The following is a 24,202-nucleotide window of genomic DNA, read 5'->3' as shown; positions in this document are numbered from 1 at the left end:
TCAAGCTTAAGAATTACAGTTTCTTTCTTTCTTTTCTTTCTTTTTCTTTTTTGTAGGGAAGTTCCCTGAGCAGTTACACATGTTCAATGCAAACACAGGAAACTAGCAAGTCTAAAGAGACAGTTCTTCATGTCCTTCATTCACTATGAATAAATACTGTTTTGATAATTGGTGTCTTTCCTTCTGCAAATAAATACGATTAATACAGAATGCTATCCAGACTCTTTCCCTTTGGCGTTTTAAGACAGGGTTTCTCTGTGTAAACAGTCCTAGATGTTCTGGATCTCACTTTGTAGACCAGACTGGCCTCGAACTCACTGAGATCCAGTCACCTCTGACTCCCAAGAGCTAGGATTTTTTTTAAAGAAAAAATCTATTTATTTATTGATTGATTGATTATGTATACAATATTCTGTGTGTACACCTGCAGGCCAGAAGAGGGCACCAGGCCCTATTACAGACGGTTGTGAGCCACCATGTGGTTGCTGGGAATTGAACTCAGGACCTTTGGAAGAGCAGGCAATGCTCTTAACCTCTGAGCCATCTCTTCAGCCCTAAAGAAAAATTCTTATGTAGCTCTAGTCTGCTACTATGTAGTCCAAGCTAGTCTTGCACTCAAAGCAATCCTCCTGCCTGGGTCTCCTGCTTGCAGGAATTATAGGCCCCCAGCACCACACCTGTTTACAACTTTTTTACTTACTAGATCAGTCTCTCTTTCTATATATAGATACATTATAAACATCTAAAATTAAAAAGAAATTAAGTAACAATATGGTGAGATTTCGGTGCAATCCTTGGATTAGGTTTTTTTTCTTTCTAGGTTCTGGTTTCTCTGGGTCCTTCACCTTCAGGTGTGAAGTCCATAAATCTTACCTGAGAGCTTTCTAAAGGTTCAAAGGCTATGCAAAACTTGGTTACGGAGGACTTTGGGAGCTTCAGATAAGAGGTTTTGGTATGCGGAAACTGACTTGCTAAAAGGTGCAATAATAAAGAAGCCCTTGAGTAAGCTACAGGCCGTCAGTTCGCCAGAGGCTGACTCCCTAGTTCATCCTAGAGTGTGTTACTTCTTTCCACCGACACGCAGGAACCCAACACAGCTGGCAACCTCAGCTGGGGTTGAAGGGGTGTCAGTAAGCTCATTCAACACTTCAACACCAAGCAGTCCCCACCTGATGGCGACTAAGCGCACGAACCCCAGCTTGGCCTGGGCGGGGGAAACCCTCACAGTGGAGCCCACTGTGCCACAGGCTCCACCTGTAAGGGCTGGCGAGAACTACACAGACCTTGGAACCCTAGGATTCGTGCCCCCTGCACCCGCTCCTCCAACTCCATCCCACCCCCAGCCAGGGCTCCACCCACTCCCGAAGTCCCGCCCACCGGAACCACGCAGTTTTCTACATTCCGGGCTCCGCCCTCACGCTGCACTGGATCCCGCCTACCAGGTCCTGCCCACCCGGTTCTAGGCTTCTTCATCCGGAAGGCGCTCTTGGCGGTCCTGGTTCTGTCCTTTCCGCCCGGCGACCTGGCAGCAACTGCTGCCAGCGGGTTGTGTGCTTTTTGTGTAAGCCACAGCTTCGGGCCATGGAGGGGGACGGCCCCACCGCCACGGCCCCGCAGTACCAGTCGGCCTGTCCTACGCGGGACGCGTGTGTCTATAGCAGCTGCTATTGGTGAGAGAGAGCGCGGGCGCGGTGCCGCCACCAAAAGCTTCCTCCCTCCCGGCCCTCTCGAGCGCCGGGCGGGCCTACGCTGCCGCTGCCGGGGTTTGGCATTTGGGAACGCACCCCTGATCTCCTTAGCTGAGCATGGGCAGTGGGTGGAACTGAAGAGGTGACGGCTGTCTGTGCGTCTTGGTGCCTGGGACAAATAAAGGGGAGTTAGGCTGTTGACCCTGGGTAACCGCAGAAGTCCGTGTGGCTTCAGAATGAGGTATAGGTTGTTTTTAATTTAAAAGACAAATGAAGACACAGTTTGAGGTAGCGGGAAATCCAGCCAGGCAACAGTACCACTGTCCTGATCACTGTACTTGCGAGATGATAACGGTTGCATTTGCACTGTCCTTGCCGTATGCCAAACATTGTCTTGGGTGCTTCGTGTAAATAAACTCAGTTGAAGTCCACAGACTCCCCAAGAGGCAGGTTGTGATCGCAGCTTTGGAGAAGAACTCCGAGGCATGGAAGGCATGGTATGGCTGTTTTACTCAAGGCCTCAGATTGTGAGGCTAGTATCCTAGGCCGCCTCTGCAGCTCAAACACTGTTCACCTCATCTTCCTTTCCTTGTGTAGGAACTTCTTCCCCAACCCTAGAGCAACCTCAGGGTCATCTAAATCTCCTTCTCCCCCCCCCCCTTCACCTGGTCACTCAACCAATGATACTAAGAACTTACGTGTATTCAGCTGTGACTACAAGTAGCCCAAGTCCAAGTGCTTGCAGGGGTTCTCAACCTTCCTCATGCTGCGACCCTTTACTACAGTTCCTCATGGTGTGGTGACCCTCAACCATAAAATGATTTCGTTGCTACTTCCTAACTAATAGTTTTGCTAGTTATGAATCGTGGTGCAAATATCTGATAATGCAAGATATCTGGTGCGGCGACCCTTGGGGTTGTGACCTGCAGTTTGAGACCTGCTGGAAGACAGTTGCCTTGGAGAGGGGTTACGCCAGTACACAGGCTGAGCTGTAGAATGACTGGTTTGTCCCATGCCACACAACTGAGTGGTGGAATGAAATCTGGAGTTTGTGTGATGGCTCGAGTCCTGAGAGCTGTTGTGTTGTATATCTGCCCCACCTGGTTCCCAAGTCCTGCTGGCTTTTGTCCAGAGCGTCGGCTCTGTTTCTTTCATTTAGTCAGTAACTATTTCTTAGGGATGTGAGACATACGTTGGGTGATTCTCTGCACCGAGGATATAGCAGTGAATAAGTGGGTAAGTTTCCTGGCAGGATTTCAGTATTCTGTTTGTTTGTTTTCGAGACAGGGTCTCTCCGTGTCACGGGCTTAGTCGTCCTGGAACTAGCTCTGGTAGACCAGGCTGGCCTCAAACTCACAGGGGTCCTTCTGGCCTCTGCCTCCCTGATAAGGGCTATAAGAACAGCAGGATGAGAGAAAAGGTGGTGATCAATACTACTTCGTATTAGGATATTTAAGGAAGACATTGTTGGTAAGGTGATACCGAACAGAGATCCGAGGAAAGGGGATGGGAGCTTTGTAAACATTAGAAGAAGATCGTGTCAGGCAGGGAGCACAGCGAGCACAGAAGCCCAGGGAAGGATGCCTGTGGTGAGTATTTCCAGGAGCCATAAAGAATGCAGTGTCTGGTGGAAGAGCGATGAAGTAACTGATCTCCTTTTGACTCCTTCAGCTTCAGCAGTCCTTCCTCTGCCATCCTGGGGACTATTCCAGTTGCTTTCTAGGAGGTCTGTTTACCTACTTCCCTGTGATGATTAACACTGTCGATTTGACAGGGTCTTGAATCCCCCACAAGACAAACCTGCGGGCATGTCTGTGAGGGAGTTTCTTGGCTGTGTTGAGATGGAAGATCCACCCAAAATGTGGGCAGCAACATTCTATCAGGCAGGACTGATGATGTCCCAGTCTGAATAAAAAGGAGAAGCAGAGCCGGGCACCACTGTTTATGCTTCCCAGACTTGGGATGCAGCAATGTGACCAGCTGCTTCACGCTTTCCCCACTGTCAGACCGAGACCTATTTTTCCCTAAGATGATGCTAGCTGAGCAGTGGTGGCACACGCTTTTAATCCCAGCCCTCGGAGGCAGACAAATCTCTTGAGTTCCAGGCCAGCCTGTTCTACAGAACTAGTTCCAGAATAACCAGGGCTACACAGAGAAACAAACAAGCAAACAAAAATGTTGCCATAACAACGGAAAAAGTAACACTCTTCCATCCATGCATCTTTATCCTTTGGTGGTTTCCTACTGCTCAAAAGTATTCTAAATTGGAATATGTTGAGAATCATCTGAGAGCTTGTAAAACCTGCCCATCTTAGGGTACTACCCCAGAGAGTTTGGACTTACAGGTGGCACAGTGGAAGAGTGTAAAGCTGCTTTGTTGATCTTTACTTTCTTTTTTTTTTAAAGATTTATTTATTGATTATGTATACAGCTGTACCTGCACACCAGAAGAGGGCATCAGATCTCATTACAGATGGTTGTGAACCACCATGTGTTTGCTGGGAATTGAACTCAGGACCTCTGGAAGAGCAGCCAGTGCTCTTAACCTCTGAACCATCTTTCCATCCCCCTTTACTTTCTTTTATTTATTTTTTTTAACGTGTATGGGTATTTTGCTTGCATATCCATCCTTGTACTGAATGTGTGATTTCTTTTTTTTTTTTTTTTTAAGACAGGATCTCACTATCTGCCTAAAACTTGCTATGTAAACCAGGCTGGCCTCCAAGTCACAGAAATGTGCCCACCCCCACCTCTTGAGTGCTGGGATTAAAGGCCTGTGCTACCATGCCAGGCTTGCTGATCCTATTTTGTGGAATATTCTTAGCGATAACAAAGTCCATCTGCATATCACCGACTATCTGGTTTATTTGTCCAAGGCCTGTGTTTTTCCAACCTCATTTTGAACCTATCTTCTCTGCCCTATTGCAGGGTTATCAGTCTTGGCTCTGTTGGCATTTTGAGTATCAAACCTTTGTTCCATTAGTTTTAAGGGTGTGTGATCGCACTTCCTGGCCTGTATCAGATAGATGTTATTACCAGCTCCCTGTACCCTCCCCAAGATGTGACAACTGAACATATCTCTAGATATTGCTTGTCCTACTGTGATTGGCATGTCAATAGGCACACCCGACGGCATTTGTTTCTCCGGGTCTTTTGACTTGAAATAAGTGCTGCCTCTGTTGTGTTCTGGTAGGCGTTACTTATCTTCCAGACCCACTCAGTGATGCTGACGGTAAACTAGGATTTGTGGGGGACTGTGTGGTTTTGCAGGCTCTCCCACCCCACCCCAGTGCTAAGTACTGAACAACCTAGGGTCCTGAGCTTGTCTTGCACCCGGTGAGATGCTTTCCACCCCCAGCATTTCAAATCCACTTGTGTTGCTGGGGGCTAGGGCTGCTCTCCTGGGTCTGCTCCTCTGAATTCAGCTCATGGGTAATGGCTGTGACAGTCTGGGCCCTTCTGTTGCTTTGTTAGCCTTTTTTGCTGTGGATAAGATCAGCTGATTATCACACCCACCTGTCTTATTTTCCCACTTAACAGTTAAGTAGATGCCAGGATCTGTAACATACAGAGCACGTTCTATTCCTGCTGTGGCTCCCAGGACTTCCAAATATAAGGACCTCACTCCTACCTTACTCGAACATCAAAAGTTCTGTGCAAGGGCGGGGCGAGAGAGAAGACTAAGCAGTTAAGAACACTGCCTGTCCAGAAGACTGCAGTTTGATTCCCTGCAGCCGCATGGTGGCTCACACTGTCCATAGTACCAGTTGCAGGAGCTCTGATGCCCTCTTCTGACCTCCTCAGGCACTGCACACATGTGGTGCACGGACATACATGCAGGCATGACACCCCTACACATAAAATAGATAGGCCAGGAGGATACCTCAAGTTTGAGTCTGGCCTAGGTTTCATAGCAAGTTCCAGGGCAGACCCTGTTTCAGATATCAAACAACAGAAATTTCATGATATCCCTTAACTTAGTGTTAAGTTGTATTACTGAAAAATAATCGATGGCTGGGTTTAGTGGCTTTTAATCCTAACACCCAGGAGGAGGCAGAGGCAGGAGGATATTCATGAGTTTGAGGCTAGCCTGAATATCATATTTCCAAGCCAGTCAGAGCTGCATAGTGAGACCCTATCTCAAAAGAAGAAACTTTTAGTTTTATTATTATTTTTACCCTATATAACATTCACAGAAATTTGAAAAATAATGGACAGTGTATATTCAAGCCATATCATGTATGGTGCCTACTAATGGTGCTTGTGGACTCATGAGCGCTGCATAACTCCAGACCCACCTGTAAGATGGAGACAGGGCCGGGAGAACTGCTGACCTGTACCTCTGCTGTGCATCTTGAGGCTCTTCCCATCATAGGCTTTAATTCATCATCTAAGCACTTGGCTGTGCTTTATGTCTCCTGTGCTCTTGAAGATGCCTGGGGCTAAGTTCAAAATTCCTGTAGACCAGACCAACATGGGTCTTCTCAGAACCTGGATGGACATTTAGTGGGGTGTGCTAAGAGCAGGGGGCCCGGAGAATGGCTTCTCTGTTTACAACACACCCAAGAAGAATCTGGGGCCATTGTGATGAGGGGCACAGCACTGTGTCCTCTCTGAGCAGATCCCCTACATGCATTTCCCCTATTCATTCATGTGGCTTCCAGGCAAAACCAGTGGGACAGGACGCAGCATTAGAGAAAATGCTCCAGGATTTACCTGGGGAGGCCACTGTCTAGAGCATAGTCAGTTCATGTGTGAGGAGTCCATGGGTGGTCTCAGGAATAGAGCCCGAACCTGAGTTCTCTTTCACTACATGGATCCCCAGGCTTGGCCTTTACCTCTTGAGCTATCTTGCCATCCCTGAACCTTTTTTACAGTGGTGTTTGTGGGGAGCTAAAGGTACCTGCCAACAAGCTTGGGGACCTGAGTTCAATCCCTGGGATCCACAAGATGGAAGAGAGAACTGATTCCTGAAAAGTTGTCTTCTGATTTCTACACATGCACTGTGCCATGCAAAAGTCTCAGTCTCTCTCTCTCTCTCCACACACGCACACGCACACACACACTCTAAATGTATTTCTGTAATACTTTTAGTTTAATTTCATAAATTTCTTGCGTGCTCTTTCTGTCTTGCTTCATTTTCAGGTAGAGAGATGTGGCTGACTAGAAATGTCCTGACAGACTGAATGAGCTATGAGCAGAGCATCGGAGACTCATTTTGAGCAGAGGTGATGTAATTCATCACACAGAGACAGGAACCCAGAGACTGAGCTGTGGAGACAGCACAGGAGTGTCTGTTCTTGCCTGGGATCCAGAAGGAGGCTCAGGTGCTGCTCAGGTTGATAGTCTGGCCGGTGCTCACAGGTTCTGACTGCTGTGTCAGATAGGAAGAACTTTGTCTGGGACAGTGTAGGGAGATGAATTCCAGTTCCTAAAAGAACTCTTTCTTTCTTTTTAAGTTGAAATGTTTTAGGTTTATCTTTAGTCTTTTATATTTATGTGTTTATTAATATGTGCATGTGAGTGTCAGATCCCTCTGGAGCTGGAGTTACAGGAAGTTGTGAGCTGCATTGTGGGTGCTGAGAATCAAAGGAGGGCCCTCTGGAAGAGCTGTAGGCGCTCTTAACCATCGAACCATTCTCCAGCCCTATTTATTTTTGAAATGGTCTTACTATGTGACTCAGCCTGACTTTGAACTTACAGAGATCTGCCTCCCAAGTACTGGAGCACCATCTTTCTGGCTGAAGGGAGTTTTGGAGCTCCTACCCCAAACTGGAATTGCAGGCCTGTACCGCCATGACCTGCTAACTTTCCACTTAATCAGTGAGGAAGGAAAGAAGCAGAGAGGTCTCATGAATAACTGAGAGAGAAGGCGGGACTTGACCCTGCTGGCCTTCTGCTTCCTGATCCAGGCTTCTCTGCTGTCTGGAGAACACTGTGCACTATCTTAGGTTATTGTGAACTGTGGCGGATGCCTGCACTTAGCGTTTGGATTTCGTTCCTTTGCCTTGATGTTGACTGCTTAGAAACATTTGCGTACGAATGTATGTGTGTACGTATGTATGTGTGTACATATGTATGTGTGTACGTATATATGTGTGTACGTATGTGTATGTGCCTATCTCTAATTATACAATTAAAAAGGTTCTAAACCAGACATGAAGCGTGCCTATAGTCCCAAGAACTCAAAAGGTCACTGTAAGTTTCTAGCCAGTCTGGTCTACACAGTGAGTTAGGTCAGCCAAGGTCTACACCATGAGACGCTGTCTCAAAAAGAAAGGAAGGAAGGGAATGCAGTCTGTATAAACATGCAGTCATATAGTTTGTGAACTACAATTAAGGGACTAAATTCTATCTCAAATTTAATTTTAAAAAATTCTGTCATGGGCCTGGTGGTGGTGGCACATGCCTTTAATCCCAGCACTTGAGATGCAGAGGCAGGAGAATCTCTGAGTTCAAGGCCAGCCTATTTTACAGAGAGAGTTCCAGGATAACTACATTGGTTACACAGAGAAACCCTGTCTCAAAAAAACAAAACAAATAAAAAAAATCCTGTCACATTCTCAGACAGATGGGGAAATAATGTTAATTGGGATTTGTGGAGGGTTACGGTGAGGTGTGAGAATGTACATTTTACAGAAGAAACACGTGGCTGCTTAGAGAAGCCAGAGAGTACAAAGCTATACACGAATAATAAAAGCCCAGAGACAGGCAGGATTTAAGCTGAAGATCAGAAAAGCGAAACAGCCAAACCGCTAGAGAAGTCTTACCTCTACCAAGGCTGGGTGAGCCTCTGTCTCCTGTTTTATATCCCTTATGAGCCACCACCACCTGGATCTGTTTCTGCATTGATTTTGTGTAGCCATGGTGGCCTTGAACTCACAGAGATCCACCTGCCTCTGTCTCCCAAATTTTGGGATCAAAGGTGTGTGACACCACTGCCTGGCCTCTAGTGACTTAGTTTTACCTTCTGTTCTTTAGGCAGGTTTTATTTATTAAAACATAAATAAAATATCACTATACAAAGCTGCTTTTCTTCTTAGTGGTTGAGTTAGATTCTAGTGGTTTCTCAGCTTCTGGAGTCCTGGCATAGTGTTTTGCTGGCCACAGTACAGTTTGGCTAACATCTTCACTGGTGAGTATGGTCCGTCTCTCTGGACATGTGTACATGTTATAGGTTGACTAGCAGCTTCTTCAGTGGTGGGTGTGATGTGGTCCCTCTGTCTGGACCTGTGCACAGTACAGGTCGGCTAGCAGCTTATTGACTGTGCTTTAGAGGAGAATCATTGTTAGCCAGAAGTCAGATGAGGTGGTTAAGGTCCTTCACAATTATATCCTCATCATTCTTTTGTTTACATTCAAAAGACATGGCGTGTTCACTTGTAATTATATAGTTTAAGCAATTGTTTGTTTTGTTTTCTTTTTCAGTGAGGAAAACATTTGGAAACTCTGTGAATACATCAAAACCCACGACCAGTACCCCTTAGAAGAGTGTTCCGCTGTCTTCATATCAAATGAGAGGAAGATGGTAAGTTGGTAAGTGATGACAGTGGAAATGAGCTTTAGACCTCAGAAGCTAAGTGCAGTATGGAAGGAAGCTCTACTGTTCTAAAACATGCTTTGTAATAGCAGCCTTCCAAAGTTCTTTTTCTTTCTTCATTAGATTTGATTTAGAGGAATTTAGTCCCTTTTTTGAGGGTGATGAAGTATGTGATGGCATGTTTATACAGACTGCATTTCCTTCCTTCCTTTCTTTTTGAGACAGTGTCTCATACTGTAGCCCTTGGATGACCTGGAAGTCTAGTGTAGACTAGACTGACCACAAACTCGTGGTGACCTCCGAATCCTGGTATTGTAGGCGTGCTCCACTCTGGCTTAGAGCTTTTTGTATAATTAGAGCCATCTAATAGATTTGAAGGAAAGATTTTTCTCTGAAGTTTGACGAGAGCTGGAGTGAACTTCCATGGAGCATTAGAAGTAGCCCTTTGTTTTATACTTTTGTTGTCTCGTTTGGAGCTAATAGTTCTGTGAAATAGGCAAGGTGTAGACAACTTTATTTATTTATTTTATTGACTTTACTTGTGTTTTGGAGACAGGTCTCATGTATGTACCTCAGCCCACTAGCCTCACACTCATGTAGCTTAAGGCTGGGCTTTCAGGCATGTACCTCCATGACCTGCTAACTTTCTCCACTTAATCAGTGAGGAAGGAAAGATGCAGAGAGGTCTCATGAATAACTGAGAGAGAAGGCAGGCCTTGACCCTGCTGGCCTTCTGCTTCCTAATCCAGGCCTCTCTGCTGTCTGGAGAACACTGTGTAATAACTGAAGTTCTTGTGAGCTCTCACTAGCACTTAGGACTTAGATTTTATTCTTCCACCTTGATGTTGATTGCTTAGAAACATAAACATTTTTATTTTAGAATTGAATTTAGTTAACTTATTTATTTATCCTGAGAGATAGGGTCTCACTATGTAGCCCTGACTGGCTTCAAACTCACAGAGAGCCACCTACCTCTGCTTTTGAGTGTTGGGATTAAAGGTGTGTGTGACTAACTATGCTTGGCTGATTCCTTCCTTCCTTCCTTCCTTCCTTCCTTCCTTCCTTCCTTCCTTCCTTCCTTCCTTTCTTTCTTTCGTGTGTACAGGTGTTTTGCCTTCATACATGTCTGTGTACCTTGTGTGCACTGTGCCTGCAGAGGCCAGAACTGGTTGGATCCCTTGGCCCTGGAGTTACAGATGTTTGTTAGCTGCTAGGAGCAAATCCTTGGTCTCCTGCAAGAGCAGCAAGTGCTATAAACCGCTGTATCATCTCCACAGCTCATTTAGGAATAGTTTATTATTCACCAATGTATTGGTGTAGAGAATCTAGAAGGATTTTTTTGTTGTTGTTGTTTATGTTTCAAGACAGGATTTCTCTGTAGCTTGGGAACCTGTCCTGGAACTCGCTCTGCAGACCAGACTGACCTCAAACTCACAGAGATCCTCCTGTCTCTGCCTCCCAAGTGCTGGAATTAAAGACACCTGCCACTGCCGCCCAGCTAAGAAGACTTTGAATGAAACCCTTGCGTGTCCTATATTTTGTAGGTACCTATTTGGAAACAGCAGGCAAGACCTGGGAATGGACCTGTAATCTGGGTAAGATGGCCACCTACGAACCTCTGATGCATTGTTCCTTGTGGCTTCTGGGTGACAGTATGCTGTGGTAAAGCAGAATTGAAGGCACACTAGAGATAGGCTATAACAGTTATTAATAAAAGGATCTTTTGAGAATGGATATTATTCTGTCTGTGGTAGAAACACTGTGGGCATATATTTTTCCACCTTTTGTTTTGGGATCTGTTTGTGTATGAAATGTCCCTTATAGGCTTGTGTGCCTGAATTCCTGGTCCCCAGCTGGTGATGCTGTTCTGTGAGATTATGGAATGTCTGAGACCTGAGGCCTAGTTAGTAGAAGTGTGTCACTGGGAATGGCCTTGAAGGTTGTACCTGCTCATGGTACCTGTTCTCTTATTCTCTGCCTCCCAGCCTGTCATCACCTGGGGAACAGTTGTCTCATATTCTGCTGCCATGGACAATCACTCCCATCATGCCTTCCCCCTAGAGTTGGTGGACTGTGGTTTCTTGTGGGATATCTGTACACCGTGTGAAGATGTATTGCTATGATTGGTGTAATAAAAAGCTGAACAGCCAGTAACTAGGCAGGATGTATAGGTGGGATTTTCGGGGAGAGAAAGGAAGATGTGGAGGAATCCAGGCATAAAGAGAGAAGCCAGGAGACAGAGGAAACAGGAGGTACAAGATGGAAGAGAGGTAACATCATGTGATAGAACGTAGGTTAATTTAAGTGGGTTAAGTTAAAAGAGTTAGTTAGGAACAAGCCTAAGCTATAGGTTGTGTTTTCTTTCTTTTTTTTTTTTTTTTTTTTTTGGTGCCATGACTCGGATACGAGCCATATAGGTTGAGTTTTCATAAGCAATAAATCTCCATGTCATTACTTGGGAGCTGGCTGGTGGGACAGAAGAAGACCCGTCATAGTCTCTGAAACCGTGAACCAAAATAAACATTTCCTCACTTCCTTGTTTCTGTCAGGTGTGGTTATGGAGCTGGGGGTGTTGACTAGTACAAAGTTACACAGGGAATCTGAGGCAATCTCTTTTCTGTGGAGTCTTGGGTTGTGGAATTTTGCTTTAGCTAGGCAAAGATGTATTGCATTTGCTTAACTATGTAATGATGTGTTTCTCTTTTATCTTGTCTGCCTAAGGCACCTGACTGGCCTAATAAAAAGTTGAACGGCCAGTAGCTAGGCAGCAGAGGGATAGGTGGGGCTGGTGGGCAGGGAGCATAAGTAGGAGGAATCTAGGTTCCAGAGAAAGGAGACAGAGAAGAGAACAAGGGAGAAAGAAAGGGAGAAGATGCCCGGGGCCAGCTAGCCAGACATGGAGGAAGCAGTGGAAGGAGGACATATGGAAGGAAAGAAAGGTAAAAGCCCCAAAGCAAGATATAAATTAAGAGAAACAGGTTAAATTAAGTTATAAGAACTAGCAAGAAACGAGCTAAGCTAAGATCGAGCATTCGTAACTAATATTAAATCTCCATGCCTTTTTTCTTTTCCTTTTTTCCTTTTTTCTTTTGGTTTTTAGAGACAGGGTTTCTCTGTAGCTTTGGAGTCTGTCCTGGAACTTGCTCTGTAGACCAGGCTGGCATCGAACTCAGAGATCTGCTTGCCTCTGCCTCCCAAGTGCTGGGATTAAAGATGTGCGCCACCACCGCCCAGCTGTCTCCATGTCTTAATTTGGGACCGGGTTGGTGGCCCAGAGAAAGCCTGCTACGTAACAGTCTTGGCTGACCTGAATCTTCCATTTTTCCTGTCCTAACTCCCAAGTGCTGGGATTAAAGGCATAGACCATCATGTCTGACTTATAGTAATGTTTATAAATGTCCAGTGTAGGAGGAAAATTTGTGATTTCCCAGTCTTGTATCTATTCTGCACTAGGAGCTTTTTACATATAACCTAGGTGCACGTTTGATTTATCTGGAGACCAGTTAAAAGTATAAGTGCGTGTTAGTTTATCTGGAGAAGGGATCAAGATTTAGTATCCTCTTTTTTAGTACTTAACTTATTATTTGTTTATTGCATGTATGTGCAGAGGTGTATGCAGAGGTGAGAACACCACTTTGACACGTTGGCTCTCCCCTGCTTTGCTGAGGCGAGTCTCTGTTTCTGCTGCTGTACTGCAGACTCTAGCTGGCCGGCCTGTGAGCTTCCAGGCTGCTTCCACCTCCCGCCTCGCTGTAGGAGTGCTGGATTACAGGTGTTCAGCGCCACATCCATAGACTTTTTACATGGGTTCCAGGAATGGAACTTGAGCTGTCAGACTTTCGTGACTAAATTTCCTACTGAGCCCTCCATGGCTCAAGATTTAGTATTCTTAACTAATTCCTAGGTAAATGTGACTGAAAACCAGGGTAGTTGTGGAGGGGAAGTAAGGTCATCAGACCGGGGAGGAAGTAGGCTGTTAGAGGGGCAGCAGCTCCTATCCTAGCTCATCTGGAGGGAGAGTGCACTTGGTGGATTCCATCTCTGCTTTCTTTAATTGCAGTGGGAGCTGAAGGGAGCATTCAGCATACATGTGTCTAGTGTCGACTAACTTTCCCGTCTCAGGTCAAAGCAGCGCTAGCATGCTGTGTAAACTATGGAGTGCTGTAAGAACGTCAGGTGCCTGGGCTGGAGAGATGGCTTAGTGGTTAAAGGCATTGCCTGCTCTTCCAAAGGTCCTGAGTTCAATTCCCAGCAACCATATGGTGGCTCACAACCATCTGTAAAGAGATCTGGTGCCCTCTTCTGGCCTTCAGGCATATACACAGACAGAATATTGTATGCATAATAAATAAATATTAAAAAAAAAAAAGAACGTCAGGTGCTGGTAGCGTAATTTTAGACTGAAAATGGTTTGGGTGTACTTTCTCCATGAGAGCATTTTTCCTGGGTTTGAAGCGCCAGCCTGCATACCTGCCCCTTGAGAATCCTATGGTGGTCCTAGCCATCAGCTGGTGCTGGTGCCTTGTGTCTGGGAGTGAGAGCAGGAGGCAAAAGTAGCACCCATTCTGTAACTGAGCAGGGCTGTGGGAGCTGTCTTTATTCTTCTCCTTTAATGGCTGCAGATGAGAGCTTGGTGGGTTTTTTTTTTTAGTTTTTTCTTTAATAATTTATTTTTATTTATATGCTTTCATGGTTTGCCTGCATATATAAGTGTGAAGGTGTAGGATAGCCTGAAACTGGAGTTACAGGCAGTTGTGAGCTGCCACATGGGTGCTGGGAATTGAACCTGGGTCCTCTGGAAGAGCAACCAGTGCTCTTAACCACTGAACCATCTCTCCAGCTCCCTTAATTTTTTTTTCTTTTAATTAGAAAAGTAGTAAAAACTGGAAATTAGTGTCCTCTTCAGGCTACCCTTAGGAAGACCTCCTCTGTTGGCAGTTTGGGGGGACAGTCACTTTCACTGCCCTTAGGAGACCATGCTGTTGGCTTTAACACTTTTTTTGTGTGGAGCATTAACGATCCAAAGTGAGGAAGAAGATCTATGTAGACTTCTGAATTTATATGTATGAAATGAATGCATATATACTTTCAAGTGCATATGCGTGTCTTTACGTAACCAAACTTTAAAATATAATACAAAATACATCTGTGTTGCAGAATCAATTTTTCTGTTCAGTTATAGAACATGGGCTATATAGAACATGACCCACATAACAGTGGGTCAAACGCTTTCACTGTTAGCCATCTTCCAGTCACTGGACATTTTTCTGTTTGGGTGGTTTTGTCTTTTATTATTTTGTTTGGCTATTACAAGGAGGGTGATATTAGTCCGATAGCTGCTTTCCTGCTAATGCTTGTGCCCTGGTCCTGCAGTGCTGGAACTGACTGTCCTGCACCAACTGGGTTAACCTCAGTGATTATTGTTCCTAGGACTACCATGTCATCCTGCTTCACGTGTCCAGTGAAGGACAGAGCTTCATTTATGATCTCGACACTATTTTGCCATTTCCCTGCCCCTTTGACATTTACGTAGAAGATGCCCTTAAGTCTGATGATGACATTCATCCACAGTTTAGGAGGTGAGGAAATTCAGTGCAAAGTTACTGACTTTCTGAAGTAAGACTTGGTGATCATGCAGAAGTCATCTCTGTCCCTCCCTCCCCTTTTCTCAGTGTTTTCCTCTCTCCCACTGTCTTCCCCCCTCCTCCCCTCTCCTCGCGCCTCTCTGTCTCTGTTCTCCTATTTCTGCATTATTGGTGTGCTTGCTCTACAAGAGTTTAAGAGTATCTTAAGGCTCTAAAGGCTTTATATAAAAGATGGTGTTACAAACATTAGTGCAATGAGGGCCAGCCAAGCCTGAGGACTGGACTTCTATCCCTTGGATCCACATGGTGGAAAGAGAGAATTGATGTCTATAGGTTATTTCTGACCACACACGCGTGTGCACTCACACACATGCACACATACTCGAATAAATGTGTTTAAAAAGTGAGTGTAATGACCATAGACCAGGCTGGCCTTGATCTCAAAGATCTGCCTGCCTCTGCCTTCTGAGTGTTGGGATTAAAGGTGTGTGCCACCTCTGCCCTGCCAGATTTTTATCTTGATTGCTGGAGTGTGGCCAGAGCATGGCTGATGTTGTGTTGTCAAACTCAAGAAAATTAAAAGGCAACAACAACAACAAAATCCTGTCCCTTTGGCCCCCTGTGCAATTGAGTAAACAAAAACAACTGGATAGATTTACTCTTATACTTTCATAGCTTTGGGTTTCAGTCATCTCCTCCATCTGGTTAAATAGGTAATCGGTCATGTACATGTGTATGCATTAGGAACAGTGCAGAAACTCTTGAGCAGTTTTGTGCATGCCATAGAAAGAGTCCATTGTAGGAATGAGTTAGAACGCCAGCCACAGTACTCCCTGATATATAAGTGTATATCGATTTATCTCCAGGAAATTTAGAGTGGTTCGTGCTGATTCCTACTTGAAGAACTTTGCTTCTGACCGGTCTCACATGAAAGATTCCAGTGGGAACTGGAGAGAGCCTCCTCCAGCGTACCCCTGCATTGAAACCTGCGGTGAGCCAAGGGTGTCCTTTCAGCGGCTTCTGCATGGTGGCTGCTCAGATCAGCGTTTCCCTTAGTCAGTTTTTGGATAAGCTCCCTGACTGGTGAGGATTAGTGGATTCAGGAATCGAGGCACAGAGAATAGGACTGGAAGGCAGAAGCACTCCGGGGGAGAATAAGTGCTGGGGCACAGAGCCATGATGTAGCACACTGTTCGGTTCTTGGCTATATCTGCTGGGATTCTGGCATCACGTCTGTGTGTCACAGAACAGCGCTATCAGTAGCACATTGCCATGGCGGGGTGTCATGGACTGTAAAAGCCATCCCCAGTGCATCCTTCTGGCATGGGAAGTGCCATTTTAGTAATCTTGTACTTAAACCTGCCTCAAGAGAGCTTTATTGCAGCTCTTTCTTTCTGTGCTTCTGAGCAGCAGTCCCGTTGAGGATGCCCTTTGACTGTTGCTCAGCGGTCATGTGCTTTTGAAACATTATCTATGACTGTAAGTCATTCTCAACATTCTAGTTATGGGTGAGATCATCCCTTCGTGTGGCTAACACAGTCTACAGGAAAGCACCCACAGACTGTGCAGGATTCTGCAGAAACAGCAGGGGCATCACTAGCTGTTTGAGGAAGAAAGCAAAAGTAGTTAGCATATTTGAAGGGGGTAGATGAACACTTAAAAAGGGGTCTGACTGAGTTTTGAGTCTCTCAGTGAGAGGCTTCTAATGAAAGAAGAAAAAAAAAGACTGCTAAAATAAGGTTTCTGAGTGTGTGTCCCTGGCTGTCCTGGAACTAGCTCTGTAGACCAGACTGGCCTCAACCTCAGAGATCCACCTGCCTCTGCCTCCCAAGTGCTGGGATTAAAGTGTCTGCTACCACCACTTGGCTAAATTTTTTTAAATGATGTATTTATTTTCAAATTTTTAATGTATATGGGAGTTTTGCTTGCATGTGTGTCAGTATACCCCGTGTGTCTACTGCCCAGTGAGAAGAGGGCTTCGGATCTCCTGGATCTGGAGTTACAGATGGCTGTGAACCACCACCACTGCTCTTAGTTGCTGAGCCTCTTAGTTGCTGAGCCATTTCCTCACTTCCTTGATGTTAACTATAACATGTAGCCATAGCATAGTCACCAAAAGAGAAAGAAGAGAATGATGAAAAATGTTCCTGTTTATAAAAATAACAAGAGCCGGGTGGTGGTGGTGCAAGCCTTTAATCCCAGCACTGGGGAGGCAGAGGCAGGCGGATCTCTGTGAGAGCAAGACCAGCCTGGTCTACAAGAGCTAGTTCCAGGACAGGCTCCAAAGCTACAGAGAAACCCTGTCTTGAAAAACCAAAACAAACAAACAAAAAAACCCAATGATAATACTGCTAATTTTTTTCAGGGCTTCTCATTCATTTATTTCTGGTACAGAATCTAACTCAGGGGTAAACATTTAGTTGGTATTTCCTTTTTGTTTCCCCTCACCTGTGACAATTCTCATTCTTTCTCTCTCTCTCTTTTTTTTTTTTTTTTTTTTTTTTTTTTTNTTTTTTTGGTTTTTCGAGACAGGGTTTCTCTGTGGCTTTGGAGCCTGTCCTGGAACTAGCTCTGTAGACCAGGCTGGTCTCGAACTCACAGAGATCCGCCTGCCTCTGCCTCACCAGTGCTGGGATTAAAGGCGTGCACCACCATGGGCTCTTTTCTTGTACAACCTTTGTGTTTGTAAAGACTGCTGTCCCATCTGCTCCGTGGGGCATCCCTGAGGCTATGTGGTGCTTGTCTTGAAGAGAGCTGTGTGTTTGAGGCGCGAACATTGCAGAAGTGATCTTGAACCCTTGCTCATTTAAATGGATTCCTCATCTCTTCTGTTGCTGCTCACCTGGGCTTTGTTTCAGCAGATATTTCTTTCCTGTTCTTTTCTAGACTCCAAGATGAACCTGAATGACTTCATCAGCATGGACCCTGAAGTAGGATGGGGAGCTGTCTACACGCTGCCTGAGTTTGTACATCGCTTCAGCAGTAAAAGCTGCTGAGTCTGATGCTAGAGTGTGGGACTGGAGGGATTCTGGGCTATGAGTAAGCCGTCTTTTCATGGTACATGTAGTTTGGAGGTATATTTTTCATAGTAAATTTGAGTGAAAACATTAATGAATGCAAATATAAATGAATGCTCTCCCCCCTCCCTTTTTTTTTTTTTTGGCGTGGGAAGCTATCCTGGAGTTCTGTTTCCAACCCTAAGTTAGTCAGTCCCCAGCCTCAGACACAGATAAACAAGTAAAATAAAAGCTTTCCTATTGATATGCCACACACGGCATATAGTTGCTAAGATATTCCATGACTTATTTGTTTAGATGTGCGGTAACCTAGGCCAGCAATTGCTTTTGTTAAACTAAAATTGTGGACTTGGAGCTAGCTCCTGTTTGCTCTCTCTGCTTCCTGTCCTGCTAGACTCTAAACTCCTTGAGCATAGAGTTGTGGCCTGTGGCTCTGAGAACCTCTGTTGCCCATTAGAGGTACCTGTAAAATGTTCCAGAGACAGCTCTGCTGCTCGGAAAGGACGATATTGTGAGCTGAATCAGCTATAAGTATTAGTCTTTTTGGACTATGATGTTTAAAAAAGTTGCAGATATTTTGACTGGGAGTTATTTGGCCCATTTATATGCATAGTTTAAATAAAACTGACTTAAAATTAGTTTTGTTTTTAAAGATTTTGTGGCTTTCTTTTTTTTTCTGAGGTGAAGTTGAGCAGTGTTGGTGATGAGTTCAGTGCGTGCTTTGTGTGTGTGGCAAGTACTGTACCACCGAGGTACTCCTGTCACTCTTCGTGTGTGTGTGTGTGTGTGTGTGTGTGTGTGTGTACGTGTGCATGTGTCGAGCATCTTCAGTGACTGTCCTCCTTATTTTAGGGGGAGGGTCTCACTGATTGGGCTAAACTGACTGTCCAGTAAGCCCTGGGACTCCTCTTGTCTCTGTCCCCTCAGCATGGGGTTATAGGCACATGCCGCCCAGCTTGGCTTTATGTGTGAGCTGGGCTTGAACTCAGGTCCACACACTTATGGACTTAACCACTTTACTGACAGCCGTCGTTCCCTGTCCTCTTTATGTCACTCTTGATCAGAAACACCTGAGAATGCCTTCATCATAGACGAAAGTCATTGCTTTAAATGCATTTAGCACACCTGCTTTCTTGAAGATACCTCAGGAATTTGACTTTAGTCTTATAATTTTAAATGAAGATTTTGTATGAACGATGAAAGGAATAGTTGAAATGTCTCTCATTCGTGGTTCTGCTGTAAAATTAAACACCATTCTTTTCTGAGACAATCTATTGTGGAACATATGCTGGCCTGGTGGTGTTCCCTGTGAAGTCTGGGCTGGTCTTGAACTCATGGCATTCTTCTGCTCCAGCATGCTGAGTGCTGTGATCTCAAGCATGCTCCACCCATCCAGCTTAACAAGAAATTTCTTACAGTAAGTATATATAAACCTTTGCTTGTACATCAATTTTCCATTTAATAAAATTTTCATTTGACAGGAGTCCTCTGCCTTGTTCTGTGACAGTGATTTACTCAGGGGTCTTGTTAGGTTAGGAAATGTCACTTCCCTATTGGGTTCCTGTGTTTAGGAAGCCATTGAACTTTTTTTTTTTAAATATTTATTTATTATGTATACAATATTGTGTCTGTGTGTATGCCCACAGGACAGAAGAGGGCACCAGACCCCATTACAGATGGTTGTGAGCCACCGTGTGGCTCCTGGGACTTGAGCTCAGGACCTTTGGAAAAGCAGGCAGTGCTCTTAACATCTGAGCCATCTCTCCAGCCTCAGCCATTGAACTTTTATTTAAGAACAGGGAAATGTCTTTTTTTTTTCTTTGTGTGTGGGAATGGGTACATATGGGTATATGTGGAGACCAGAAGTCAGCTTTTGATGTCATTCTTCAGTAACTGTCGACCTTATTTTTTGAGACATTGTCTCTCTCTGGGACTGACTGGCTGATTCTGCTAGCTTGACTGGACTGCAAACCTCAAAGATCTTTCTGCCTCTGCCTCCCCTGGTTGGTATTACAAGTGGAGTCCTACCTTACCTGACTCTTAAAAATTTTTAGCTGGGCGGTAGTGGCTCACGGCTTTAATTCCAGTACTCGGGAGGCAGAGGCAGATGGATCTCTGTGAGTTCGAGACCAGCCTGGTCTACAGAGTGAGCTGCAGGACAGGCTCAGAAGCTAAAGAGAAAAGAAACCCTGTCTCAGAAAACAAACAAACAAAAGATCTGGAGATATGACATGTTATCAACCTGATAATAGCCATAAGTAATTATAAAATATTTTTAAATTCAGTTAATTTTTTTATGGGGTGCCCCAGTTCAGCACCAGCACCTGGGAAATAAGTGATCGAATGCTGGCAACTCAATTCTGTTTCTTTTTTGCCAGACTTACACCATCCTTTTCCAGACTGGTTCTTCATGCTTTAACTCCAAGCTTTATTCTACCTTTTGGTGTGAAAAGCATGTTACAGATAGCTTTTTTTTTTTTTTTTTTTTTTTTTCCTGAGACAGGGTTTCTCTGTGACTTTGGAGCCTGTCCTGGAACTAGCTCTTGTAGACCAGGCTGGTCTCGAACTCACAGTGATCCGCCTGCCTCTGCCTCCCGAGTGCTGGGATTAAAGGCGTGCGCCACCATTGCCCGGCTTACAGATAACTTTTGCAGGTAGCAAAGAACACCAGGGAATTGGCTTAACTACTTTTAGTCTTTCATTCTTGGTAAACATCTAATTCCAGCTCCTGGTCGGAAACATGGGTGTAAAGCCTCGTCTTGTGTCTCATACTGAGACTCAGACACAATGTTTTCTCCCTTCCCTTTAAGCTAACTGTATGGCCCAGTGTTGGAGGGTGAACTGGAGACTGTGCCTTGCCCATCATCTGTAGCAGGTGTCTCATGGAGCATGACCTAATAATACCTGTTTTTAATCAAGGGAGGAGAACTGGCAACATTTTACTTCAAGTCAATAGATAGCCATTCCTGAGGTTTCCATGGGGACCTGAGGTTCAGAACAATTTCTGGGAAGAACGTTGGAAGCAAGACAAAGGGCAGGATGTTAACACGGTCGTGCTGTGCTGGCCCACATCTCTCCTGCAGATGTGTGATATATATATATAGAGATAGATGAGTCACCCCATCCAGACCCACAGGATACGGAGCTACATTCAAGCTCTCTGCGGCCAGATGCTGAGATCTTGTCCCTATACACAGATTACAAGGAAGAAAAGGTCCTACTTCAGTCGTAGCTCTCCATTACTGCTTGATACTGCCTCACCCAATAGAGTTGTTTTGAGGCTCAAATGGTACTGTAAAGGAGGGGAGAGGAGAGGAGAGGGAACTCGGGTGCTGAATGTCTTCCCTATCTCTCTCCACTTATTGAAGCAGATCTCTTGTTGAATCCAGTGGGGGGGGGCTCATTTTTGCCTCCCTGCTGCTGGCAGTACAGGTAGCTGCTACACCTGCTGAGCTTTTAGGTGGGTTCTGGGGTCCAGACTCTTGGTTATATTGTTTCTGTTGGCTGTGATGAAGCCCCATGACCAAAAGCAATTTGGGGAGAAAAGGTTCTATTTCACTTCTGCATCTTCCATATTACAGTTTGTCATTGAAGGCAGTCAGGGCAGGAGCCTGGAGGCAGGAGCTGTTGCAGAGGCCATGGAAGGGTCCTGATTACTGGCTTGCTCAGCCAGCCTTTTTTTTTTTTTTTCCAAATATTTTTTTTTTTTAGGATTTGCTGCGAATTGAACTCAGGTCTTCAAGAGGAGTAGCTGGTGCTTTTAACCGCTGAGCCATCCCTCCAGCCCTCGAACTGCTTTCTTATAGAACCCAGGACTATCACCCACAATGGGCTGGACCCTCCCCCATTAATCACTAATTAGGAAAATGCCCTCCAGGCTTGCCTACAGCCTGATCTTACGGAGGCAATTTTTTCAATTGAGGATCCTTCCACAGATAACTCTAGCTTCTGTTCTAAAGCTAGTCAGTAAATCCTCACGCTTGTATGGGTCCAGGGAGCCATCTCTCCAGCCCACTTTGAATTGGCAGTAGCCTCATAGGTGTTGGTTACCTGTAAACTGTGGTGTACATGAACTCATTTAATCCTCAGACTACAACATAAGACACTATCATTTTCTCCCTGTTAGAGATTGGAAAACCAAGGCACAGTAACGTTAAAATAACATACCCAAAGTCACAAAAACCCATATATATATATATACACACACACACACATATATATACACACACACACACACACACACACACATATATATATATATATATATGTGGGTGTTTTACCTACAAGTGTGCGTGTGTACCATATGCATGCTGTGCCTGCAGAGATGATAAGAGGGCCTCGGGTCCCCTGGAACTGGAGTTCCAGCCATCAGGTGGGGGCTGGGAATCGAACCCCTGCAAGGCCAGTGAGTGCTCTTGACTGCTGAGCTGTCTTCAGTCCCTCAGTTCTACTTCACCTTCTGTAACCAACTTCACCCTGGCTTCAGCTGCTTGGTGGCACAGGCCTTGTAACTCAGCAATTAGGAGACGGAGGCAGGGGCATCAAGAGTTCAGTCAGTGTCCTTGCTGTCTACACAGCAAGCTTGACAGTGGTCTAGAAGACTTTAAAACCCCCAAAAGATGTCTTTAGTGGGGGCTTGAGTTCAAGTCTCCAGCATCCATGTGAAAGATGGGTGTGATGGACCAGGTCTTCAACCCTAGCATCGGGGGTGCAGAGACAGGTGGATCCTAGGGGCTGCCTAGCCTGGCTGAAACTGCTAGCTCCAGGTTCAGTCAGAAACTCTGTCTCAAAAAATAAACTGGTACTCTATCGAAGTGTTGAGCTCTGGCTTCTACATGTGCTGCCATAGGCAGGTGCACACCCCATACACACACACACACACACACACACACACACACACACGCACGCACGCACACACATACACCCCAGCAACACCCCCTCCAAAGCAAAGTTAAAGAAACCTCCCCTTCTCTTATGTATGCATTTACCCACTTAAACTTTTTAAAAAAATGAATACAAATTTTGTCCTCCCTTTTTTGAGACTGGGTCTCACTGTGTACCCCTGAATGTCAAGGAACTTGCTTTGTGGACTGAAGCCGTGTGCCCGACCCGAACATAAGCATTTTAACAAGTGTAGCTTCAGCTACTTTCTGCAGTTCAAATTTCACTAATCAAAAGTAGAAGCTATATCACACTTGTTCTGTTTTCCTGCTGTTTGCATGACTTTTTTTTTTTTTTTTTTTTGGTTGTAGTTTCTTAGGTTCTCCCATGGCCCAGGTTGGTGTCAGCTCATCACATAGCCCTGAGAATTTAGTCTTGCACTACCATGCCGGCTCTTATGCAATGCTAGGGATCCGCTCTGGACTTGTATGCTCACACCCTACCCACGAGCTTTCCCGTCAGTCCTTTGCTAGCTTGGTCACTGGTTCTGACCTTTGGACAGCTAAGGCACTGACCGTGTACTACTAAAGTGTGTGTTCCTATCAGCACAGAAAGGCTCAGAAGGCCCTGAGCTCATACACAGAGAGGGAACCTGGATAGCAGATAAGCCAGATAGGACAATCAGACTCTTCCCTACTGTTAATGCCATACCATACTTGAGGGTTATTACTGTTTTTGTTCATAAATAAAACTTTATTGAGCACTGATAATAGGAGGTCACTATCGCATACCTTACAAAACTAAACATCACATTGTCTTGGCAAAGTAACTGGACTTAAGGCTGTCTGTGAGAAAAAATACAGATTCAGGAACTCATGTAGTTTATCAGGATTCATTTTGTTTCTTGTGGACAAACAACCCGTGAATCTGACCTTTCCTCCTGCAGGCTGGCACAATGCTGTTGAGTAACCTACACGGAAAGCCCTCTGCATGTGACTGAAAACTGGTAACCGTGTAGCAATAGGGACATTTTACATCCATAGAATAAGAAATTGGACTCTGAATTAGCCATTTATTGCGTTTTTTCCCCCTTTTCCACGGATGGATGTTGCTTTTTTTTTTTTTTTTTGAGTTGAATGTAAATACTACAGCTCTGATACTGGGTGTGCAGGGACTTCGTACATGTCAGACAGTGACTCAAGTGGGTGTCTGAGAATTCAGTTTGTCAGCACCTGTTGTTTGAGTCAGATCCCATGGGTTAAGGTCTCACCTGTACCCTACGCACTACTTCAAATGCCAATCACAAGTAGAAGGTTGTTATATACCCTTCGCCCTTCTGACCTGCCTGCTATAAGTTGAGGTTCCTATGACTTCCTCTTGAGTCTGCTAAGTTTGCTAGGGTGGTTCATGGAATTTAGGGATGTATTGAACATTGGCTGGAGCTGAGTGGCAGGTGGAAAGGATGGTAAGGTAGGATGAAAATGGATGGCC

At 45.0% G+C, this 24,202-nt stretch overlaps 1 protein-coding gene and 1 non-coding gene across 4 annotated transcripts; both read left to right on the top strand.

Annotated features, from left to right (window-relative positions):
* The first annotated feature begins 1,430 nt into the window (after positions 1-1,430).
* Ntaq1 (N-terminal glutamine amidase 1) lies at positions 1,431-18,468 on the top strand. 3 transcript variants are annotated; one of them, XM_050145258.1, is made up of 6 exons: positions 1,432-1,670; positions 9,117-9,216; positions 10,773-10,823; positions 14,659-14,807; positions 15,680-15,804; positions 17,700-18,468. In XM_050145258.1, the coding sequence occupies exons 1-6, from the start codon at positions 1,582-1,584 to the stop codon at positions 17,807-17,809; spliced, it is 624 nt and encodes a 207-aa protein (XP_050001215.1). In that variant the 5' UTR covers positions 1,432-1,581; the 3' UTR covers positions 17,810-18,468. The 3 variants fall into 3 exon arrangements, with proteins under 3 accessions (XP_050001217.1, XP_050001216.1, XP_050001215.1); XM_050145260.1 differs by lacking the exons at positions 14,659-14,807; positions 17,700-18,468 and having other exon boundaries at positions 1,431-1,670; positions 9,117-9,224; XM_050145259.1 differs by lacking the exons at positions 15,680-15,804; positions 17,700-18,468 and having other exon boundaries at positions 1,431-1,670; positions 9,117-9,224; positions 14,659-14,806.
* LOC126503614 (small nucleolar RNA SNORA11) lies at positions 6,197-6,322 on the top strand. The gene has a single exon (XR_007592347.1). It is a non-coding gene; the product is annotated as a small nucleolar RNA SNORA11 (small nucleolar RNA).
* Positions 18,469-24,202: the final 5,734 nt, after the last annotated feature.

This window comes from Alexandromys fortis, unplaced genomic scaffold (assembly GCF_014885135.2).
Source record: "Alexandromys fortis isolate MF-2015 unplaced genomic scaffold, M_Fortis_MF-2015_v1.1 scaffold_2_1_26212458, whole genome shotgun sequence".
Classification (NCBI taxonomy): Eukaryota; Metazoa; Chordata; class Mammalia; order Rodentia; family Cricetidae; genus Alexandromys; species Alexandromys fortis.
Note: the sequence above shows the minus strand (reverse complement) of the source record. Positions and strands in the feature narration are given on the sequence as shown.